This window comes from Hippocampus zosterae, chromosome 4 (assembly GCF_025434085.1).
Source record: "Hippocampus zosterae strain Florida chromosome 4, ASM2543408v3, whole genome shotgun sequence".
In the NCBI taxonomy this organism is placed as follows: Eukaryota; Metazoa; Chordata; class Actinopteri; order Syngnathiformes; family Syngnathidae; genus Hippocampus; species Hippocampus zosterae.
The window spans coordinates 18725945-18750508 of record NC_067454.1 but is presented as its reverse complement, the minus strand read 5'-3'; the positions used below and the strand labels follow the sequence as shown (position 1 = coordinate 18750508).

The 24564-nt window shown below is 42.1% G+C and overlaps 2 protein-coding genes across 4 annotated transcripts; one reads left to right on the top strand and one right to left on the bottom strand.

Moving 5' to 3' along the window:
* The first annotated feature begins 711 nt into the window (after window positions 1–711).
* LOC127599945 (fibronectin type III and SPRY domain-containing protein 2) lies at window positions 712–7486 on the top strand. Its single transcript, XM_052064201.1, has 13 exons — window positions 712–994; window positions 1112–1273; window positions 1615–1710; window positions 2161–2394; window positions 2496–2518; window positions 2638–2759; window positions 3739–3903; window positions 3992–4126; window positions 4364–4520; window positions 5930–6063; window positions 6159–6291; window positions 6703–6879; window positions 6954–7486. The coding sequence occupies exons 2-13, from the start codon at window positions 1121–1123 to the stop codon at window positions 7210–7212; spliced, it is 1788 nt and encodes a 595-aa protein (XP_051920161.1). The 5' UTR covers window positions 712–994; window positions 1112–1120; the 3' UTR covers window positions 7213–7486.
* On the bottom strand, window positions 7237–23140 carry LOC127599946 (KH homology domain-containing protein 4-like). 3 transcript variants are annotated; one of them, XR_007962218.1, is made up of 15 exons: window positions 22991–23140; window positions 19394–19658; window positions 19181–19300; window positions 18997–19073; window positions 17001–17053; window positions 16695–16885; window positions 15919–16127; window positions 14948–15008; window positions 14645–14702; window positions 14221–14456; window positions 13814–13861; window positions 12625–12729; window positions 9552–9634; window positions 8272–9472; window positions 7237–8169 (listed from the first exon to the last, which is right to left on the bottom strand). XR_007962218.1 is itself a non-coding variant. In XM_052064202.1 (15 exons), exons 1-15 carry the CDS (start codon window positions 23017–23019, stop codon window positions 8039–8041), a joined length of 1785 nt encoding a protein of 594 aa, XP_051920162.1. In that variant the 5' UTR covers window positions 23020–23140; the 3' UTR covers window positions 7237–8038. The 3 variants fall into 3 exon arrangements, 2 of the variants coding, with proteins under 2 accessions (XP_051920162.1, XP_051920163.1); XM_052064202.1 differs by having other exon boundaries at window positions 9354–9472; XM_052064203.1 differs by lacking the exon at window positions 13814–13861 and having other exon boundaries at window positions 9354–9472.
* Between the last annotated feature and the right edge of the window lie 1424 nt (window positions 23141–24564).

Below are 24564 nucleotides of genomic sequence, written 5' to 3'. Positions count from 1 at the left end.
TTAGGTCACATTTGACCCGTTTTGAACGTAATGTAATGCATTGCAGCAATCCCACACTTTGACCAATGTTACCCTCACATAAGATGAAATAAACCATTAATCACCGTTTTAAATCTCAGACTTACTACATTTGGGAAAAATGTGGAGCTAATAGCATGATATTCTGTGGGCAATTGTCACAATTGACTTTGAAGCTGGAAAATGGACAGCAGCCTATTTAAGTTTGGATTCATTCATTCATATGAGAGCTATTTTTCAGATTTCCCAAACTAGAAATGACATATACTACATACTCCGCATCTCCTGATGGTTCAGACCCTGTCTAAATTCATGTCTCACATTCTACTTTTCAACAATTCAATTAATTCCCTAGCATTCCGCCTCAGCTTCCGCTGTTTATTATTCACATGCCCTGTCTACAGTAAATGCATTTTCTGTTTCATTGAAACTGAGATTAATGGAGGGAGGTATCTAATTAGCAGCTATACATTTTTTTAAAATTCGATATTTGTATTATATAGAAGCAGGTATGCATGTTCAAGCAACATAGGCGCTAAGGATACGTTGTTAAGTTTCCGTATCTTTTAACAGTTGTTGAAAAAGCACAAAAGGAATAAAATGTGATATCAATAGATAAAAATGAGCCAATGTGATATAATACAAATTACGAGAGTCACTGAAGGCACCATACCCTTCCAGTATTCGCGTTCAATTTTCAGTCACACGTCTGGGGATTTCCACCTTGTGATGTCAAAATGAAACCGAATTTTAAAACCTTTATCCTAATTTTGTTGTTGTAAATGTATACAATATTCAATAAACAACATAGACGGTGTTGGCTTCTATTCTCAGGATGTTTGAGATATTTTTGACATTTGATCAGTGTGTGCCTGCCTCATCTATTTCCGTCACAGCTTCTGCGTGTGTTGCTGCTCTGCTCAGTTTGTTTGTGCACGTTGGCCTGCAATGGTGGCGTAAAACCTGATTCCTAGCGGTGAATATACCTCAATTTTTTCATTCACTCCGCATGGATTATCTTACTACAGTACTTTTGTTCAAAGTCTTATTCTGCATTTATTGCGTCTCACTCCGTATTATAATGTCCTCCCAGTCATTCGTCATGGATCTGTATGAGATCAGGGGAAGTAGATTGGATGTCATTGCAGAAGAAGCTGAATACCAGGACTTGAATAGAGACATGACCAGCCCTCTGAAGAAGTCCCCTGGAGTGAAGGATAGACATGATGATGTGTTTGACAATGGTCGTATTGAGGTAGGAAGCTGAACTCATCTTCTAACTCTTCAGTTTAATGAGGCAGGAAAATGTTCCCAGTCAGATACAGTATAGGCATTGTAGTGCGCCAAACTGTCTTACTATCAGGCACAGAGTGTACTAGTAGCTCCATGAAAATGCTGGATATCAAATAAATGGCATTCCACACCCGACTACATCAATATCACAAATTGAAAACACTGCTTCTAATATTAAGTCTGTCAGTCACTTTGTAGCACTGTTGACAGGTGCTGCCAGTCACAAACAGCAACACCTTTAAATGGCCATGTATTTTGAACTAATTTCCTTGAATGAAGGAGTCATTTTAAGTTTGTTTGTAGAGTGACATCAACAGCACCAGGAATCAGTTGCAAGAGAAGGTGGCTGAGATGGAGAACTTTGCAGGACACCTGGAAGAAATCTTTCTCACTGTCGAGGTAAAATGTTTTCCAAAGAGCAAGAAAATCATCCATCCATCCATTTTCAAATCTCTTTATTCTCATGAGGGACGTGGGCGTGCTGCAGCCAATCCCAGCTGTCTTTGGGCAGTAGGCAGGGTACACCCTGAACCGGTGAGGCCGATGTGCTAACCAGTTGCCCACTGTGCCACCAATAAAATAATAAAATATATGATTTCATTATATCTGTAAACAATAGGTGCCAAAGTACTTTGAGGTGGAAGGAAATTGATCAACAGTAGTCAGAATTTGGGTTGCGCTGCCTGATGTAAACCCCAAAAGGTTTCTTTTTTTTTTTTTTAGATAAAAGATAGCCAGACTGCTTCATCAGACAAAGCTGTGTCTTTTGCCACCCCGGAAGCATGTGTGACATCATGGTGAAAAGGTCTTGTTGAGTGTTAAAAGTTCTGCAAATGAAACACCACGCAGGAGAATTTTGGCAGACGTGAGCAACACTTGGAGCATCACTACACAGATGTTCTTCAGACAATATCGCAGCGTAATGACGAGCGAGCAGCTAGATTGGAAGATGAAAAGAAGAGGAAGCTGGAGGCCTTTTACGCTCAGCTGCTGGCCTGTGGGCACGCGTTGGATGCCTCCAAAGAGCTCATAGAGGAGGCTAAGGAGGTTTATCGGAGCCAGGACAAAAGGGTTTTTCTCAAGGTATGAATCATCCGTATTTAAATCCATCTAGTTTGCGCCACTAATCTTGTTATCTATCCATCTTCATGTATTAACTCATCGCCATCTTCGTTTTATGACAGACAGTTGTTCCAACCCTTAAACGGTAAGCAAGACACCGCCCAGTGCAAATTCATTATCTGAAGTAGTCTGATTTGCATTTATTAATCGGGCGGGATAAATGGCAGAATTCAACATTAGGTTTTTTTTTTTGGACTTCATCAGAATTGAGGAGTTTGCCAAAGAAGAGATGGACCTCACACTGGCAACAAATCTTGATTTTGAAACGCCGCTCGCTGATCTGTCAGATGTCAAAAGCATGATGGACTCCATCAACATCGTCCCAGGTTTGATTTAAATTTTGGTTTTGCAATGTAATAACTGTTAGGAATGTGGGCGGCACGGTGATTGGTTAACATTTCCGCCTCACGGTGCAGAGTTCTTGGGTTCAAATCCAGAGCAGGGGAGGGGACGCTAAACTGGACACAGGCTGGTGGTCTCTGGCTGCAGGCTCCAAAGTACAAACTGCAGAGGGTTGTTTTTTTGTGGATCAGCAATGACTGACATATTGTTGGCCGTTCAAGTACTTTCCCATGGAAATTGGCCCATCGCGATTGGTGGCCGATCAATCAACGTGCCTCTGTGTCATACTTGGAAAAACAATGCAACCATTTAGCTGTACCCGTTTTGATTGCCAATTTCAGTTTATTCTTGTGATAGATGTTTTCAATGGTATGAAAATGCACCAAATCCCATTGAGACCTGCGCTTTATATTTTGGTGGTCATATTTACTTGCATGAGAGGGATAAATATAGTTCAGGAAATGCACCACACTTCTATGTCTCTACATTCAGCCACAACACTAAACAAACTTCAATCTAATCTTTGCTCATAAAGCACAATTAATACTAAACACTGTAGCCCAAAGCGGATATATACCGGTACTGTTAATCCAAGTTATAGGTAAAATGAAGAAATAAACATCAGTCTAATATATCAATAATACTGAGAGGGTGGAATAATAAATGCAATGTGCATGTCACGTGACTCATTAGTATTACAAGGTCTCAGATGTGAAACTTCCACCAATGGGTGGACTCACTTTTGTTGCGTGTTGTTTTGAGTGTATAGAAAATGTACAGTCTTGTGGCATCTGAAAACTAACTACAGGTACACTTACTTTACATTGTCACAGTGTCATTTCTTCAGCATTGTCTAATGACAAGATATTTTGACAAACTTGTGAGTGGGACTCGTGTGAGATATTGTTTAGAACTATGAAACACTGGCTGCCATGCCAAGTAAAGACCATGGGATGTCCACAGCTCCATCCGCCCCGGTCATCAACCCCCAAATGGCGAACTCGGCCACCCAGACATCCCTGCGTGTATGCTGGAGTCTGTTCTCCGACGACACAGTGGAGTTCTACGAGCTGTACTACAGACTGGTGCTGCAGAATGCGCCTCTGGACAGCACTACTGCCCCACAAGGTACATCTGCGTCTGTATCACAACACCATCTGCATTTGATGCCGTTTTTATTTTTCAAACCAGTTGTACCCATTGCTTTCGCGTCTAGTAAGGAAGGCAAAAGTGAAAGAGACCCACTGCACTGTGAAAGAGCTTCTGCCCGGTGCTCAATATGAGCTCTGGGTGACAGCCACCAACACAACAGGCATCAGCCCAGCCAGTGAGAAGGCCTTATACATGACAGGTAATTAACGAGAAGTCTGGTTCTGAAGTCATGAAGCACGATTACTATATTATTGTTAAGTAGATTTTTATGGTATCTGTACTTGATGAGTTCTGAATTAATTTTTCTTACATTTTACCATCATTCCCGACATTTAAAATCAGATTATCTCCTGAAAATAGACTTTTTGTTTGTCATCAGCCTTCCATGATTGATACGGTCAGGTGAATCAAAGCTAAATCTCTCATTTCTCCACAGTTCCATCTCCTCCAGTTATCAAGCAGAGACAGTGTTGCAGCAGCCCTGAGGCTGCTCTCATACGCTGGGAGTCGGGAAACCATGACCCTGTTGACTCCTATACTGTGGAGCTGACCGAACTGAAAGGGTCAGATTGCAATGAGAAAGGGATCACTGAGTAAGCGCACCTCATCAAGTCAAGTCAACAGTATTTACAGAGCACTTTCAAACAGCCATTGCTGCATACAAAATAACACGCTACAAGATTTACAACAGAGCTTCCCAGTTGGGAGTTCTTATCTCCCATCTTTATCTTCAACTGGGATTGTTTTTTTTTAAAGCCTAGACAACTACAGTATGTCAAGATAAAATTGTTGTAGTTTATTATTGGGAGTAACACCTCACAAAAGTAACACACTTAAAGTCAGCCATGAATTATCGATGAACACACTACCATTAGGCAATATTTTTCTTAACATGCATTACATTGCATATTAACTCCCGTGTGACCCGTGTTCTTACAGTACACCCAGTACACATGAAGTGGGACCTGAAAAATGTCCAGTCAGACCTCGCCGATCCTCCCTGACTCCCTAGGGCGGGGGTCGGCAACATGCGGCTCCAGAGCCGCATGCGGCTCTTTAGCGACATCTAATGGCTCCCTGGAGCTTTATAAAAATGTTTGAAAATGGAAAAAGATTTTGATAGTAGGCTAAAATAGCTCAAATAGATAAAGATACATGTTGCAGCTTTGAAAAAGGAGAGCTGTGGTGTTAATTTTTTAAAACGTACACCTTATTTATGCTTTTAACAGTCTTGACAGACACGTCGGAGTCTGACTCCGTGCCTTCTCTTCTCGTTCGACTCGAGAGGCGTTCAAAGACAGCCTCCGAAAAGGGAATTTTTTATGATCACTTCACTGACACTAAGAAATGGAAAAATAATGCACCAAAACAAAGAAATCAGGCGAGGAAATTACAAAATAAATTCTATGGGGGCGTTTGTGAACACACAACAAAGGAATGAATAACAATTCTGAGACAGTCCACTCTCCTACATACATACAGCATGTTTCCGTCATTGTAAGTTTTATAGAAGGCTTTTATTTTTTTGCGGCTCCAGACATGTTAGTTTTTTTTGTCCTACATGTCTCTTTCAACATTTTGGGTTGCCGACCCCTGCCCTAGGGTACAGTTCTTGAAGAACAGTTCCCCTGAATACAGAAATTAGCAGTATGCGCCCGCTGTTAAATTTCTACTTTGGGCTTTTTTCTTCTTCTTCTTCAATGCTTTCATAAACACGGCAATGTTAGTGCTTGCACAGGACACCAGAAGTCCCGTGGTTGTTGGGTTGCTGAATCAAGATGCACTCTGTCCCAGAAAAAAATCTATTCTTAGCCTCAGCTCTTATCCTCAACATTCTCCTTTGTTTGTCTGGCGACTCCAGAGAAATTGCTGCATATTTGACTGGTATCTTTCAATGAGTCCAGAATTTTCTGGAGTGAAAAGTCGAAAGCCAAGAAATGTTTTCGAACTGTGAGGTGGATATTTGATGAAAATGTCTGATCTATCCCATTGTCCTAATCAGGTCTGTAGTAGCAGTACCCACATGCCAGTGTTTGATTCAGCTTCAAGCAGGTCACTGTTACCTCATCTCAGTGAGAGCGGTCAATATCGGTGGGCTCAGCGACAGGAGTAAGGAAATACGCATTTCCACCTCTGGTAAGAGGCAACACAGAGCAATCTCTTCCTAATTGGTTCACTGTTCAGGCTACAGCCCAAGACTATCTGCAAATGTTTTGTTCATCTGTTGGCAGGGACATTTTTCTATCTTCTCGAGGAGACTGCCCATCCGTGCCTGTCAATATCTGAGGATGGTTTCACTATTTTCTATGGGGATGAAGAGCTGCCAATCAGCGCTATGGCCTTAGATGATGACAACTTCACCAGGTAAACCAGAGAATGCAATTCCTGTCAAAGAATGACAGGAACTGAAACTGAATTGAAATAATGCCAAATTAATTGAATTGTTGAAATATAGATGGGCAGACCTCAAATTGGATCCATCGGGAAATGTGGAAGGGCGAGATGAATTCACATCTCCATTGATTTGCGTCTGTCATTAAAATGTGGAAAAATTAAAGATGCATTAATTTGCAGAATGTGTAATGTTCCCAAGATGTCCTCAATTAGCTCAACAGTTTGAAATTGTTTGAATTAGTGGAGAAATGCTAATAATGGTGGAAATGTTTGAAAAATCGATACAAATTTGGGAGCAGAACATGTGAATGCTCTTCAGCAGAACCATCTGATTTTTTTTAGACCTCCCTTTTCAGTGATCATTCTTAACGTGTGTATCAGGTGTGTAGCAGTCCTTGGGGATCTGATTCCAGTGCAAGCTCGGCATTACTGGGAAGTGGAGGTGGATGACAGGACAGAGTTCAGGATTGGCGTAGCATACGAGGACACAGAGAGAAATTCCTACCTGGGAGGCAACAACACCTCCTGGTGTATGAGACACATCCTCACTACTTCTAGGTACCAAGCATATTAAATATCTAAGTGATGTTACAGGCTGTAAATAAATCAACCATCTTCTCTATTTATTCCAGGCACAAGTATGAGTTTTTACACAATGGTCAGAGCCCTGACCTGAGGATCACAGTGAACCCAGTCCGAATAGGGTTGGCTTTAGACTATGACTGGGGCACTCTGTCCTTCTTTAATCTGGATCTGGAACAACACCTGCATACCTTCCAGTGTCAATTTCAGGGCTATGTCCAGCCGTGCTTTGGCCTGGACAGCCCAGGAGCTCTGACCATACACAATGGCATAGAGGCTCCAAAATATGCATTCGTAGAGCATCCTTAATCCCATTCAAAAAAATGAGCCAGGTTAAATAGAAGTCCTTTGTAGGCGTTTTTATTATTATTTATAGTATTCCATGGGAACAGACATCCGTCATTTTTCCGAGAGAAGAAAAAACTCTAACGTCCATCTCTAAGTTATCCATATTCAATTCAGAACAAATAAAGCTGGCTGATTTGTGGTCAACAAAAATAAAAATGCCATGCCGAATCAAATTTCTGTTCATTTTAACACTTGTATGCACACATATTAAAAAAAAAAAAAAAAAAAAGGAAAATCCACCAAAAGTTAACCGTTAAAAGTTGGTAGCCGGGGGATGCAATTTCCTTTCCTGGTACTTATGGGGGGTTTTTTGTATTGAATTTCTCTGACCTTTGCTTCATCAAATGACTAATTTCATATTGAATAAAATGCACTGCATTGCGTTTATGAAGTAGTCGGCAGAGATCTTCCACATTTCTCTGCTATTTGAAAATTCATGAGTAATTGACAGTTCCCTCCAAAAACAGATGTTTTAATTGCCAATGGATGCCACATGATGGCGGCTTTGGCCCGAGCACAAAAACGGTGAATATGTGCGCGCTCAGCAAATTGCAGAGAATAGATTCCACAAAACTCTGCAAAGAGGTGAATTCGGAAGTAGCGAAACTTGCTATGGGGGATAAAACTGTCAATTTCTTTACTTTACATGACCTGCCTATATCAGGACTGAAAATATGCGTCTTCCATTCAAATGGAATCTGAAGAAACACATTGTCTCAAAGCAGTGTGTCAGAGTGTGAAAGTGGATTTTTCTTTTGGGGGAGATTCAAGTGCATCTCCGAAGGGGTCATGAGTTACTGTTCTTACTGCTACGCATCCTGTCCTCTTCCTCGTCAGAAGAGTCTCCGCCGTAGGGGACCAGCCCTGATGCATCCATCACCACTTTGGGCTTCTTCCCGCACATATCTCCAACAAGACCTGTTGGGGCACAGCATAAGAGGCAAAACAGAAGGAAGGGGGTGGGGGGAGAAGATGACCAAAGGAAACCCATTGAAGAGCCCCATGTTAGCGGTGGTTTACAGTCAGTTTGATCCCCATTCAGCCAGGTCAGGACATTCATGCCAAGCAGGTCCGTGGACATGTGAAGAGAGAGAAAACAAGGGAAAGACAAAAAGACATATAGAAGAAGACAATGTTAGTGGCTTCCAAGCAACCGAGAAATATCTCACAGGTCTTCACTCCTCCTCCATTCCTCCACAGGGGTGTGGAGATGCCATTTCATTGAACAGATAATCTCTCAACAGACCAATTCATCAAGACGCCGCACATTCTTCTGGGCGGTAAAAGCACTCTTAAACAAACGCTGCATGTCATTTTGCCAAATTGAGTAAACAGCGGAAATCGAATGATTACACTGGTCAACAAATTTCAACAAAAAAGTTGACTTTCTAAAAAATGTTTTTGTGCCGATTCCAAATCAACCCTCGTTTTTCCTTCCTTTACCACATTAGGCTTTCATACTACTACTATGAATAAGAATATTAAAAAAATACATAAGGATATTGTGAAATCAATACTATTGCAATTTTAATAATTCCGTAAAGAAATTATCACAGAAAATGAACATGATTTGAATTTGAAAAACGATCAGACTATTTATTGTGACCTAAACGTTTCTAAGTGAGGCGCAAACATTTAAACTTAAGTGTTAGCATGAACTTGCTGAAACAAAAATAAAGCATTCTTCTTCTCAGCAGTTATATTACTCATGTGTAACCATACACGGCCGTGCCGTTAATCCAAGCAACAGAAAGACCAATTCAGGCCCTCATCGATGATGTTTACCATGTTTAAATTAAAATCATGCTTATTTTGAAACAAACTTGTTGAAATAAAAAAAAATGACGACCATCTCCCTTTCAAGGGATTTACCTCACGCATCTTTTTGACTGACTTTTCAAACATTCAAAATTCAATGGTAGAGGTGACAGCTAGCCCATTTTCTCAATTGGGCCACCTTGACATTCAAGAGTATACTAGGAATGCCACTGGAGAAAAGCGAAGGCTTTTACCACCAGACGTACGTGCAGCTTCAATGTAAAAAGGTCCATAAAGAGGTACGCTTCATCTCGCAGAATTGGAGCAAAGAAACCGGCGCGTACCCGAAGATGCGTCACTGTTGGGCGGACTGCCTGGATCTTCGGTTGGCGTGTCACTCGTTCGCTTCAGCGGGCCAGAGGTGAGAGCAGCAAAGGGAGGCGGTGGTGGAGGCATGAGGATCCTAAAGAGTCGGATAAAAAATGTGTTACAACCAGAGGTTGTTAAAGAGGAACTACGTGGAGAACTTAAAAAGGACAAACCTCTCTACTGCTTTGTCTTGGATGACGGGGGAAGGAAATGTGGGCTGTCGAAGAGCAGGAGCCTCTTGAGAGTGGCTGGCAGGCTGAACAAAAGCCCAACATCTTTATCAAGGTCTATTTTGTCCATAGAAGCACACTTAAAAAAAAATTACCCCCCAAACCCCCAAAAAATCGAATGAAACTCCCTAGAGCTAAAGTTTACTTAACCCTAAACTACGGTGAGGAATGGTGTGTCCTCCTCCTTATTTCAAGTGTACCTAGAATGGCCCATTTCGATTTATTGATTGAAGAAATGAAGCAATATTGTGAAGTTTGACGAATGTCCAGCGTTCCCATCTTTGTGTGTCGTCTTGCATTTTCCAGAACAGCATATCCACAACCCCCCTGGTTAATTATGATGGCGACATGTTAGACATGACATCACGTCATTGACTAGGCTTGCATCTACCAGTTCCTAATGAATGATACACCAAGATCATTGCTGTCATATTGTCGTGGATAAAATGAGCATTCTGAGGAAAATCAAGAAGAAATGGACCAACAGGGATATACTGTATATTTGAGCCCAAAAGGTCCTTAGATTCAGAATCTATGAATGAAACAGAAAATTTATGAAGGCCAACTTTTAGATTCCATCGAGTGGAATATGGACTACCTGTAGCCGTTTCAAACATTGCTTGCCTGTGGAAGTAAATCTGTCTTGGTCATTTTTTTTCTTCACGCACAGCAACCTTAATACACACCATAGTAGAAAAGGTATTCCCAACCTTAAAAGAAAATAAAGTCTACTGCCAGTAGGGGTCGCCCATTTCCCCATTCTGGAGACATGCTGCGAGACATCGCAGCATCCATCCGGCATGTTTGATGGCCGTGAACATGGCATCCAGAGTCGCATATATATTTATTCATTCATTTAGACGAAAAGGATGAAACGTGACCCGCGTCACAGACAGGCTTACTACGCCTTCTGTGAGGCAGCTGTTGTGCACTGGAATCATCTGACAGAGTCATGCTTCCTCACATTTTTTTTTTGTGTGTTCAATGCATTGTAATGCCATTTAAGGCTTTCATTTTCACAAAATCAATTTATTGATCCATGCATTTGGGTAATATGGTAAACGGGCTGTCACTTGTACAGCGCTTTTCTACCTCGGGTACTCAAAGCACTTCACACGGTCTGTTGCCTCATTCATCTACTGATGATGCAACATCAGGAGCAATCGCGATTTGAGTACGGTATTTTCACGACTATAAGGTGTCATTAAAAGACTTAAGTTTTCTCCAAAATGGACAGGACGCCTTATGATGCGGAGCGTCTTTTGTATGCGCCGAGTTCCAAAATCTGACAGCCGACACGCCGTTTATATAGCGAAAAGGCGAAGTGACTGTGGACAGGCATGCGGGAAAGAAGTCGGCCAATCGGGGAAGGGTGGGCGTGTATATATACATATATGGAGAGGGAGAGCGAGAGAGAGAGAGAGAAGGCGGACGTGAGAGAGGAAAGGCATGCTGGGGAGCAGTCCGCCAATGGGTGAAGGGTGGGCGTGTAAGTGGACGCTAAAGGGACGCCCCAAGCAGGTACCAACACCTGTATAGAGTGTGGCTATGTGCATTGTTGCAAAACAACTTCGGTTTTGGTGTCTAAGAACCCCCGAAAATAAATTCTACAAAGAGACACGCCTACGAAGCTCAGTTCAAACTTCAAGCCATCGGTTATGCTTTTGGCATGCGTGCCCATCTCAGAGCAGCGGTGAAAAACCAAGTCAAGCAAATGAACTCTGAGCTTGCCGTTATTCCCGGAGGCTTGACTAAAGAACTCCAACCGCTCGCTGGACGTCGGCATCAACCGGGCGTTCAAAGTAAAGTTGCGAACGGCATGGGAACAATGGATGATCGATGGCAAACACAACTTTACAAAGATTGAGAGGCAGGGCTGGGCGAGTTACGCCACAATTTGCAAATTGGTTGTGGCTGCTTGGACGAACGTGTCTGCTTGCACTGTTGTTCGAGTTTTTGGCAATGCCGGCATCATTTCTGTGGAGCCACATGGCAGTGAGAGCGACTCTTACAACGAGATGGAACGCAGCGTTTTTGATGGATTACGGTACTTGCACAATTGTTCAATTCTTTCTACACACACACGCGCTGCCACCATGTTTCGCTCTGTTCTTTACTTTAAATGTGGGAAAGCTTCACACGAGAGAAATGTTGACTTTGCTGTTGCTGCTCCTTCTTTCCGCTCGGCAATGCGTAGCAACTCACACTTTAGCATGATGCGTTCAATGACAACTGGGATGTGCAGTCCTCTGCTTCTGATACAGAGGATGAGGACTTTGATGGATTTCTGGGTGATGATTGATCGAAAAACGTGAGAACATTGTACGATGGCTAAATAAAATGCACCCAAACTCAGTTCTGCTTTTGTTGCCTTTTTAAAAACGTGTTTTTAGCTTGTATCTGTATGTCTTGGCATGCTACCGCATGCTTCAAGCTAACGTCTTTTTAGCGTGCGCGCATGCATGCCGTATGTTTATAAGCTGGCGTATGTTTTACCACTTTAAAACTTTACCACTTTAAAGCCAATCATACAGTGCGTTTTGTCTATGTGTAAAATACAGAAATAGCACCCATTAATGAGACTGCGCCCAACCGTACGGTGCGGCGAATGGTCGTGAAAATACGGTATCTTGCTGGACACTTGGACATGGTTGCAATGGCCTGGGATTCAACCAACAACCTCTGGGCTGGGAAACGAAAGCTCTACCACTGAGCTGACATCAAGGGAAATACAATACTTCTCGAATCATATTTTTATTTTTCACTAAGGGTTCGGTGGATCTGCAAATGAACTGGTGGGGTTCAGTACCTCTAACAAGGTTAAGAACCACTGGTGTATATGTAATGGAATAGAAATGCAGAAGCTTGAAATTCACATGGTCATGAAGGTCATTTTGTACTTTTCGATCTCAAACAAAGTCATATTGTTTTTCCCCCCCACAACCACCCAGCTCTAGTATCTGCAACATCCATCATCCACATTCAGAGCAAGTGCAGGCATGACTCTTTACCTAACCTGTTTTTCCTCTGTGCCTTCATGGAGCTGCTGATTTGAACTTCCTGCGTCCGGCTGAGCGTGTAAAGATCCTACAACGTCCACTGTATCACCGCCACCAATACCCTTTAACACAATATAATAACGCTTACATTTACATAATTCTTTCAAAGCTTTTGCCAAGACACTTAAAAGCTGGTCTTGTCATTTCAAAATCCTGACTATTAATAATGTTACCTAATGACATAGTTAACATGGGCCGTTGGCGTACTAAAAAACGCTTGCCTTAACCCATTTTGGGTAGCTGCTGTACAAGTATACAGTCGTTTGTAAAAGTATTCAGTCCCTTTGAACTTTGTGACCTTTCGCCACATTTCAGGCTCCAAGCAAGGACATAAAATTGAATTTTGGTGGTGGTGGTGGGTGTGAGGGGGGGCACAGTTGTGAAGGGGAACAAAATTAATATATTTTTAACTTTTTTTTTAAAAGAAAAAAAGAAACATTCTTAAAAGTGGACCGTAAATATTTTGGCCCACCTGAGTTAATACTTTGTTGAAGCACCTTTTGCTGCGGTTACAGATGTTTTTTGGAGTATGTCACTTTTGAGCATTTAGAGACTGAAATGTTTGCCCATTCTCCCTTGGAAAACAGCCCCAGCTCAGTAAGCTTTGACGATGTTTGTGCACAGCCGTTTTCTGCTCTTTCCGCAGATTCTCGATTGGATTCAGGTCTGGACTTTGACATGGCTTTTCCAACACCTGAGTATGTTTTTTTTAAACCATTCGACTGTGCATTTTGCTTTATGGTTAGGATCATTGCCTTGTTACAAGGTAAACCTTTGTCTCAGATCTTTTACAGACTCCAATAGGTTTTCTTCCAAAACGGCCTTGTGCGGCTCGGTTCAACCTCCCATTAATTTTAATCTCCCCTGTCCCTGCTGAAGAAAAGCAGCCACCATGATTCAATTTTTGCGCACCTTTTGACTTATATTGACCAATAATTATTGGCCACCAATCAATTGGAGCATCCGTAGCAATTTACATGGTATTGTATTTATGAACAAATTTACAAAATAGAATATAAAACTGCCATTAATTCAATGCAAACAGAGAAAAAAATCTACCTATATGGATACAGATCCTTCGTTAAAATTAAATTATTGGTGTTAGTGGAAATGATATACATCAAAAGTACTAGTGGTACTGGTTACTTGGTATCGTAGAGTATTCAAGAGTTGGGTATTCATACTGGCATCAGTCTGGAAAAAAAAATAGCGAACATCCCTATTAAATATTAATAACAAAATGAAATAGTTAATGGTAACATGAGCAAATTTGTTATTTCATAAGTGGATGTCAAACCCGTAGCCCTTCCAAACAATCAGTACCAAAGAAGTTCTCTCTCGATTTCAAAAAAGGCCAGTGACCCCTGTTTTACGCACGACCATTGCAGTTCAGTAGTGCTTTAAATGAACCGTTAGTTGATTGGATTGATGACAGGCAAGTGTAAACAATGCACAGGAGTATTTCAAAAATTGACCCATCAACAAGTATCCAAGGTTTGCACAAAAAAGCAGCGCTAACAACCAACTACAACATTTTGAGTCGTCGTGATTACCTCCGCAAGATATGGATTTGGCTTCCGTGGACACACCGGATACTGAACCATTGCCTGAGAAGATGGAGGGGTTGTCGACAAGTTAGAATGACTCTGGGGACCATTTGCATTACTCCAATAACCACCGGCTCCTGGGTAAGCTGAATAGGCTCCAGCATACCCATTGGCTGGGTAGTTATACCAGGAAGACTGGCTAGAGTAATTGCTATTAGGTGGAAATCCATGAGCTGCGTATGCTGAAAGGAAAGTATAGAATGTGGTGTTAACGGCATCCGTCACATACATCAGTAACAGGCTGTGACCAACCTAATGTTGGACCACTCACTAAAACACAGGATGTGGGAAGTGTCATGACAAGAGTGCAGCTACGGTAACGTCTGATATCATTCTCAGTGTTCAGTCAAAACAGTGAAAGGAAACTCACGTTGAGTTGAGGCGGTGGCTGTGTAGGACGACTTTAACCGGGTGTGCTCGGCTCTCACCTGTAGGTGGAGGTCATAACAACAGCAAATGAACAAACACTGCACAACACCAGAGTTGATGGGCAGTTGAAATGTATTGTGGGTAGGTGCAGAGCACTCAGGACCTATCTCTGGAGATCAGGTGGTTCACACTACTACTGTTACTCTTGGAGGCATGTATCAGTGACAACTATATGCTTTGATAGCTTCACCTTCTTAAACCTCCGTACAGTTCTCATTCAGCTTCAGGCAAGTGGTTGACTTACAGTTTCCAACAGACTCTCTGCGAGTCGCTTGGCTGCCTCCAGTCCAGCTGCGTTTGGGTGGCTGTAACGTAAATGGCATCATTGTTAAAGCGCGACATTAGGCCAAAAGGGCAATGTATCAAACGACTTGTTTTATATTGTTATGCGGTGGATAATACGTTTTTGCAAACTTCACACCCCCAAAAGTAATAGCTATCCAAATGATATATTTCTAAGATGCCGCATTTTACCACGTCACCAACAAGTCAGTGACACATGCCGCACGCAGCATCCGATGCGTAGATGCTGCGTGCATTCTCTTTCGAGATCGGTCTGTTTAATCACCTGCTACGGTGACATAATCGGCTTTCTTTTGAATAATTCTTTATATTAATACCAGATTCTAAACAACAAGCGAAGCCACCAGTGGCCATCTTACCTTGCCCCTCACTAAGCACACATACTTTAACTTGAATAACGGGTACATCGATTTCTTTGCGGCATTTCCATATAATTTTCTGTCTATTTTGAAAATACCACATTGCATGGCATACAGTTGTACCAATTAGCTTGGGCGCTGCTCTGAATGCACATTTCATCGATAAAAATTTGATTAGTTTTCTTATGAGGTATCTCCCTAACTCTTCAATACCACTTTTTTTCCGACCCGTACCAGTATTTACTCCGAGTCATCACCAATACTGAGTACAGATACCTCTACTAATTTTGATAATTGAAGTAATGTAATTTAACAGAATGACAAAAAAATTGCAAAAACCTTACTTCTTGAAGATGATGATTCACCAATCTGCCAACTATTGCCAAGGGCGATTTACTCGATATCAGATTTACATACATTTTTGCCCTGGGTATCGGTGGCTGCTATCGGCAGCCTCCGCGAGACCTCGATACCTTAAAATATGCCTGCCGCTGGCCCGATATCTGGTGTTTGTGCTCGCCCATCGCTAATAGAGAGCAAAAAAGTATATTACCTGATGTATACGTAAAGCGGTTCAAAAGACTCCCGTTTGGATGCTTGTTCAATGTAGCCGGAACCTTTGCCTCTGAGGAAGACTCGAGCTCCTGTTTCTGTCTGGATGTGACCCAAGTATGTTCCTCCGGGACCTTCGACCTTTTCATTTACGTTGAATGACGGCACAGACTGTTCCAGGCCCACAAAAATCTTTGTGTGAACAAAGTTCTATGAAGAAAGATTTTCATTGTCAACGCAGATTTTGGCCTGGTACAAGAATACATTTAACAAAATATGTTGTCGGCAGACGCAGTAACCCATGGCTCTCTTCTTTAGACCAAGGATCTTCTCTCTGCTATTTAATTTAGGAGGTGGGTATCAGAGAAGGCAACATAGTCTTCACTTGCCTCACTTTCTTTACCTCCATGCCTAAAGGAGAAGTCAAACCTATTTGTCTTTGTTTATTCCAAAAATATGTTCTGTGCTGCCCTAACAGTCTTCCGATTAATATTGCGATTGTGGGGTATGAGTCAATCAGGAAAATCCACCCCTACCTCAGGGGGCGAAAACTGAAAATTACATCACAGCTGCTGAGGATTCAAGATACGACCAATCACGGCTCAGCTTCAGAAAACAGGTGAACCGTGATTGGTCATTTCCTGAATATTAACCAGAACGGCGTGTTTAGACTCGCAAAGGCACATAGAACATATTCATTGTATAGAAAATTTGTGTTGACTTCCCTGTGAAAGATCTTGACATGGAGCGAGAAAGGCCTTGCTCAATTCTGCCTACCCCTGGATGAGGAGCTGCTGGCCGATGCCCTTGACTCGGTGTTGAGTTGCTATTGGCTGTTTGGATGATAGGGCGAGGAGGCTGAGGGTACAATGTCAGTGGGGGAATAATGGGCATTGGTTGACCTCCCGAAGCTGCAGATGCTCTCAACATATCCTCAGCGATGATCTCTTTGATTCTAGCGACAGCTTCTACGTTGGCAGAAAAATGATGGTAGAAATGTCACTTGCTAACAAAGTGTGTGATATTTATTCTTTGAAGCCAACAACCAAAGGGGAAAGGGTCCGGGGAATCGGTGCCACTTACTATTGACCTGCTCCTGTGTCTTTGCCTGGACATGCAAATACAAAGGTCTTTGTCTAAAAGGAGACAAATTAGATAGGTCATGGACAACGGGGAAGTTCTGTACACTTCTGATCATTTTACATGACAGCACATAAGCATGTTGTGCTCACTCTGTGGGGACAACTCAATTCTACTTCCTGCAAGATGCTGTTGTAACAACAGTCATTGTAAAGAGAAACAATGGCCCGACTAAATTGTGCAACGTACCTAGAGTAACCTCTAAGTAATGTTGGTTTAGCATGCTGCTTGTGATGACATCATTACTATTAAATGTGGGCCACAACCACAGGTCGGTTCCTGTTTATCACCAGGGGATATTTTCCAGACCCGCTCACAATAATTGAAAACGCACCAAACAGATGCGTTGGTGCGTTTGAATTTAGAAAACACACTTTTGAAACACAGTGTTTGAACACACAAAAAAAACTAATCACAATAACATGTATAGTAAATATTGTCCGTATTGTTAAGTCTGTTGACAATGTGAATCTGCAGCTGTGGCTCTCCATTCCCCACGTGCAAGAGCATTACAGGAAGCAAATACAATGCAATGAAAAAGTATTTGTCCCATTCTATTCTAACGACCCAAAGTAAGGATGGGTGATTATGGAAAAAAAACTAATTGACATTTAATAAAATGACTGATTAAGGCCATATTTCAATGAGCAGTAAATGCTTGGGAGTGTTTATGGACGTAGGGGATGTTTTTTCATCAGGGTTTTTTATAGGCTGCAAATACATAAGCAAACAGTTTTTCTTGTCAGCATCAAATTTTGAACACATTCAAAATTTCCTCGCCTTACATTAAAAAAAGTGCTGGTGGAGAAAAGTGAAATATATTTTCAGGTATTTTTGTATTTATAGATAATTTCATAGTATGTATGGATGGATGGCATTGCAATTCCGTAGGGCAGGGGTAACCAAACTTTTTGGACCGAAGATCTACTTTTCGATCAACTAACCTCCCGGGATCTACCCTTACCGGCACGTGCGCACACGTGCACACACACGCACACATGAACGCCATGATAAGAAACAGCCTGAAACTGAGGCATGCGATGCACTTTTGCAGCCTGTTATCTACCGTAGCTCACACGTACAGTTTTAAAGTGCTTCCCTGGGCCCTCCGAGATTCGTATTCTTTGCCCGTGCCCTCGGTGAGTTGTACACGAAGCAAACTCTGAATGAGAATAATGACGATAAAAGAGCGCAACAGCTCTGATTACAAGCTGCAATTGCAGACTGCTGAGCGCAAACAACATCCGGTGACGTACTCACGTGCCACCGTAAAATTTACCTGCTTTATTTTATTTTTTAATTTTGTTTTTTGTGTGTGTGAAAATGAGACTGATAGGATGATTAGGGTGCAGCGTACATGAACACAAAAAATATATATTACTAACATGTACAAAGACACACAAATGGTTTTTGTTTTTTTTCCCCTCGACACTCCTCGGATCTACTTGGGACCTGTCTTAGATCTACCGGTAGATCAGGATCTACCTAATGGGCACCCCTGCTGTCGGATTTCTAGTTTTAGGTTCCATTTTAAAACACACCACGGATTTACAGCTACATTTTTAGGTCACAGCATCGCCTTCAATTGGAGTTGCTCCCTCATTGATAAACACATAAGGAATGCTGGTACAAGCTGCCAAGTTGAACGAATGCTGAATGTCCTATAATCTCAATTGTCTTTGTTATCAAGTTGTAGATACCTTAAGGAGTTCAAGTTGTAAGTTGGGGATCATTATATAGAGGCACCTGTTTGCTGGTGTAATATGCTGCAGTTTACATATGATCTGATTTGTCCACTAAACGTGACTACTGTTGGTGATTGATCGACAAGCAAAATAAGTTTGTGGCAGCCTTTGTCACCAGTGAATCACAGTTTTCAAAAGTACGATTCTTTGGAAACTCTGCTTTGAATACAAAGATTGTGCATCTATATACATACCCGCCAGATTTTTCCCTTTCAACATCAGACATGAAATGTCCTCTGGTTGATACAACCGCCCCACTACACAGTCGAATCTGAAATTGTGAATCCAGAAATATATTAGCTCAAGTTAGAATCTATTTAAAGCATTTTCAGTTCCAATGCTTCCAATGTACAACTTCTACAACCTCTGTTCACATACCTCCTCTTGGGTTTTGCCTTTCGTGAGAAGGTCTCTGCAATTTAGAGGCACATCATTTATGTCAACCTCAGTGACAACCAGCTCTTCTGTGGGGGGCAGCACGGGTGCACCTTGGGGTGTCTAGAAGAGGTTTAAAAATAAATCATTAATGACTGGATGGAACCATGGCTTGCATTGTTTTGTTTTATTTTTTTAAGATAAACAAGTACCAACCTTTGTCAACAACGGCGGGGGAGTCAAAAGTTTTCCTTTTGCCATCAACATGGCATTTATTTTAGCTGCCATGGCGGCAGCCATTTCAACCCCTCCCTGAGGCTCTGGCTTTTCCGCACCAGGCGTGATGCTTTCTTTTTGTTCTGTGAGAGGATGTGAACTGCTTAAACTGGATGCGCTGTCAACCGTTGAAACACAATGGGATATATTCCCACTGTCCCTCTGCTTTGATTGGGCTGGTTGATCCCATCGGCTGGTTAGACACCTGAAGAAGAGGAGGGAAAAAAAAACACACCCAGGGTCATATCCATTGTTGAACCATACAAATCCATATTTTATTTGTCTGATTGTGACAAGCATGTTCAAAAAAATCAAGTCTAGAACAGGGAACTCCTGTACAATAAATATTGCATTGGATGAGGACCTTTTCGTTTGTAATCCACAGAAAGATAGTGGCAGTCAAGGAAGACACGTGTTGCTCTAGAAACACGACGTGAGCGATAATCAAGAGCAAAGTGTGAACGTTTTGAACAGCGAGAATCGCTCCCATTCGAGTGAATGGGCTGGCGATGCACACTGTTCACACATTTGAACATCAAATGGCTGTCCATTATCCAAGGGTACACATGGAATTATAAACATGGTCATGTAATGTTGTAATACACATACGTATGCAGAGTATATACTGTATTTTATGAATGCAAACAGCTGTCTCGCAACTCTCGCCGACCCGTAAGTCGATTTCTCACATGTGTGCTATATAGTTGCGGCTGTGAGTGTGACGCTCGCCCCCTTTGCAAGAGGATTGTCAATGGCTGGCTTTAGCTGTCAATCAACACCAAACTTGAAAGGAGAAAAGTGGTTGGTTGAAGTGAGCCCGGCATGCAACACAAGCGTGGCACGGTCATGTTATTGATGTCGCCCCAATTTTGATGTTAAAATCTTGAATGTTCCAATCTCGATTTTGATACATTAATGAAATATCGCCCTGCCCTTTGAAATACCATTCCAAAATGGCTGTCTGAGAGCTGTGAATCAATTTTCCTTGTTCACTCCTAAAGAGACGTTTAAAAGAATGACTCGTTTGTGCACGTCACAACACCAATGGAACATCCTACCTGGATGTTGACATCTAAATTACTCGCTAAGTAAATCAAGATGATGGAATACATCTTATGGACGAAGAGTTGGTGATGGGTTGGACAGAGGCCAAACTCCCATGCTACAACCCATGACATTGCCACAGCAAGTTTGACCTCCGCATCAATCCAATATGGAAGTGTTTGTCTGCCCATCCATCCATCCATCCATCCATGCATGTGTGAGAGACAGATCAATTTAATTAAAGCAAAGTTTAAGGAGACTCTGGTCTGCTGCCGCAACCTGTAATGCTGACTGGAGAAATCAGCAAAGACAAACAGAGTACAGAGAACAAGTAATATCTGACCCCTCAAAGGCACCAAATGCTTTATTTGAATGTAAAAATTGTGATACTCCAAAAAAACTGGGGGTTAAAAAAGTGGATTTGCACCATCAACATTTTTTGTTAGAAATCGGTCACACAGTTTCATACATATTTCCCATGTGCTGTTGCCGTGCAGTCAAGCAGAAAGTGATTGAGAACAACAATGATGACTTGCAAGTATTTAATTGCATCTTGTTTTGCATGCAATATAATGGTCAAGTATTGGGCCTCTTTTGTTATCACATGATGGTAGCATTCATTTAGGACCTCATGAGACCATTTATGTCACTTCCCGGTCGTAACTGACTTTTCCGGCAGCTGCCGTCAAACAGGCTGAGGCGGTGAGGGTGTGCCGGCAGCACGCAATGCTCTTGCGCTTTCGTTTACAAAGTTGTCAAAGAAACACTCAGTAATCGTAATATTCATCATGACTAAGGGGATTTCAACTATGATTGGTGCATAGGTGCATGCAGCTGAGTTATGAAACTCAGCCAGGTGATTAAGGAGGAGCAGCAGACAAACAAATGGATACAGGCCAATCAGAAGTAGCTTCAGGCCAAATAAAGCAGTGACAACGTCAGGCATGCCAGATAGCCAGACAGACAATGTAATGACATAACAGCTTCTGACTTCCAGATCAGAGTTCTGGGCAATTAGAGTCAAGCAACCAGGATGTTTGTCTTTGAAATATTGCCTCATTTTATCCTTCCCTTTCCTCTTTGAGCCGTAACTGAAAGAATTTAACTCAATTAGCTGGAGTTTGGTCAAATACAGGGAAGTGGTCATTTATCATAAAAATGGCATCGTGCACCAGCTGGGAAAGAGTTCGGCCCTTGTTATGTCAGTATAACGGAGTAGTATTGGGTTTTAATATCCCATTTTAATGTTTCAATTGATCATGGTAATTATGGGGATCTGTTTTTACTGCCAGAAACATAGGCAGTCAAAACAACAGCTAATCTACTTTGTCATAAAATATCTAAAAATAGTACTGATATGCAAAGTTGAAGGAGGTGGATAATCAAAGTTTTTATTGGCTCAAAATGTGAATTTAACATGACTGTTGATTGGGTAAGATGCTCCTTAGCCTTCATGTGCACGCATGATCAACTAGTAGCCTGAAGTAGGGGGTGCAAAATGGTACCCCCACCCGCCTGAGGGCCCTGAAACTCTCTGAAGACATGTCGGTATTAGAGTTCCTAATGATGATAAATTAGTTGCATTCCAGATTATTTTAGAGGCGGGAAGCCCCGCAAGAGAGCAAGGCCAGCGCGCACTGTCCGGGCAGGGGCTCGAACGGCAGAGAATAAAGCCCGCGGGCCTCCCCACGCACCAAACTTTTACGGGTCGACGTGGGGCCACAATTTAGGGTGATCCCGCCCGTTTCCCTCTTCACAGTTTTTTGCCCTGTCGCGAGTCTCTAAAGAACATTTAATGAGATTTTACGAGAATGACGAGACGGCACCTCACGAGAATTGCGCCTCAGAAGCCACTCTTCTGTGAAAACATCTAAAAATAGCAATGGTGCTTTATCAATATTGTCGAAAGCTCGCTTTTATTTTGCTAAAAAATGTAACATAAAACCTTTGATTGTCGCAACAGGACACGTCTTTTAAACCCCACAAGGCAGTGAGAAGTAGAGGGAAGAAAAATAACTTTCCAGGAAAACGCAAGCGTTTCCAAGACATTCGACTTATTTCCCTTCATTTTCCAAGTGTTTTCTATGACTGGAAAATTGGTCAATCATTTTCCAGCACGCACGGGAACCCAGATTCATGTCCATTTCATTGTTTTGCCGGGAAGCGCGTGTAATCGTATGGACTTTATTATGAGTCTCGGAAACAAACAACAGTAAAAAAAATCACCACCTTAAATCCAAACGTACTATAACCTGTATGGAAAAGTATTCTGTTTTATACGTCATGTTTTAAGAACGTGCAATTAAGTTAGGTTATATTTTAGGCATCGTGGTTGTATCACGCAAGCAGCATGGGATTTCCTCAAATGCTAGCAGGCCACGAACACTCGTTAGCACTGCCGCGGGTCTAAACCATGATCATGATACATTAGCAGGTTGACTGACTTGGTTCATATACCCTTTCCCTTCTATACGAAGGATAAAAGACACTTACGGTGTTTGCCCGGCCATTCCTGAAGACATGCAGCACCACTACGTGAACCAGCATTAGAGTTAAAAGAGTTTGCAACGATGCTGGACAACGGCCGCAGACATCGCAGACAACGTTGCCGGCGACTTGCTATGACGTACTTCCTGTGACGCCAGCCTCATGAGCGTGAGCTGGCGGAAGTGAGAGCCATTAGGTTTTATCATTACGTAACCTTCTCCAGTGGACCTCAACTTTTATTTATAACCCCTATGGTTGTGTTTGTAATCACCCCATATCCACGATAGACTGTAGTAGTGCCTCATATATTGTAGTGAGTTCACCATTTTTTCGTGCTGTTTAACTGTGTAGTCTATAGATTACCTATTTTTCCCGCCGTGTCACAAATGTATCTTGAAAAGTGATGAACAACCAATGCTCATTAGAAAAGCTCGTGTAAAGGATGAAGACGGGACCCTGCGGCAAACAGTGCCAACAGATGCCACAAGATGGGGGCAAAGCACTGCTAACGAGGCCCCTCAACTCACTTCGACTCAGTTCCTTGGCACCAAGATATCAAACGACGGAGCCAAAGCAAAACTTTGAGAAAATAGGTTCATTCATCCGCACACGCACACTCGCACACGCACTCGCGCTCGCGCACGCGCACGCGCACGCGCACGCACACGCGCACGCACACGCACACGCACACGCACACGCACACGCACACGCACACGCGCACACACACACACACACACACACACACACACACACACACACACACACACACACACACACACACACACACACACACACACACACACACACACACACACACACACACTATGCGTCATGAATTGTGAAGATGCAGGGAACATTGCACCACTGTACACATGCGAAGTATTGCACCAATATAGACAAAAAACTACAATATAAGACACCGTACAGCAACACATCACACCACAGATGGACAGATTAATTAAAATATGTTATGTGTGTTCAGTTCTTTATAACAAAACAATATGTTACGTGTGTTCAGTTGTTATTTACAGAACTTTCACCAGCTGGCCTTGATCATGTATGTTTTAATTAGCAGACAGCGATACTGTACAATACTGTATCTGCAAACAGAAATCTAACATGGTAGAAATTTAGAGGATTGGTGCTGGCATTTCTCTTAACCTTGTTGCCTTGGGCAAACCGTTTTAAGTTCTATTTCGATTGATGCCGTCTTTTTTTTTTTGTTTTCAGAGTTTGTAACTATATTCCATTTTATTTACACATTGTATATACACGTTCAATTTTGTTTTCGAAGTAAATGGGGTATCCTATAAATCTAAGACTTGAGGTGGTAGAGAAAACCCGAGCTCCGTTTTGGATTCTGCACCCAAAATTCAGTTTAAAACTGCTGTCAGATGTACCTCAACAAAAATTGTGCTGCCCACTGTACCGGTATTTTGTTATTGATTGATTGATATGAAGTCTTTTCCTTGTAGGCGCTCACTATAAAGATCAAGCTTTATGTTCATAATATCACCTATGTTGAATGCCTAAACCAGTTAACATAAAAGAAATCAAATTGCCCCACAGACTACAGACGG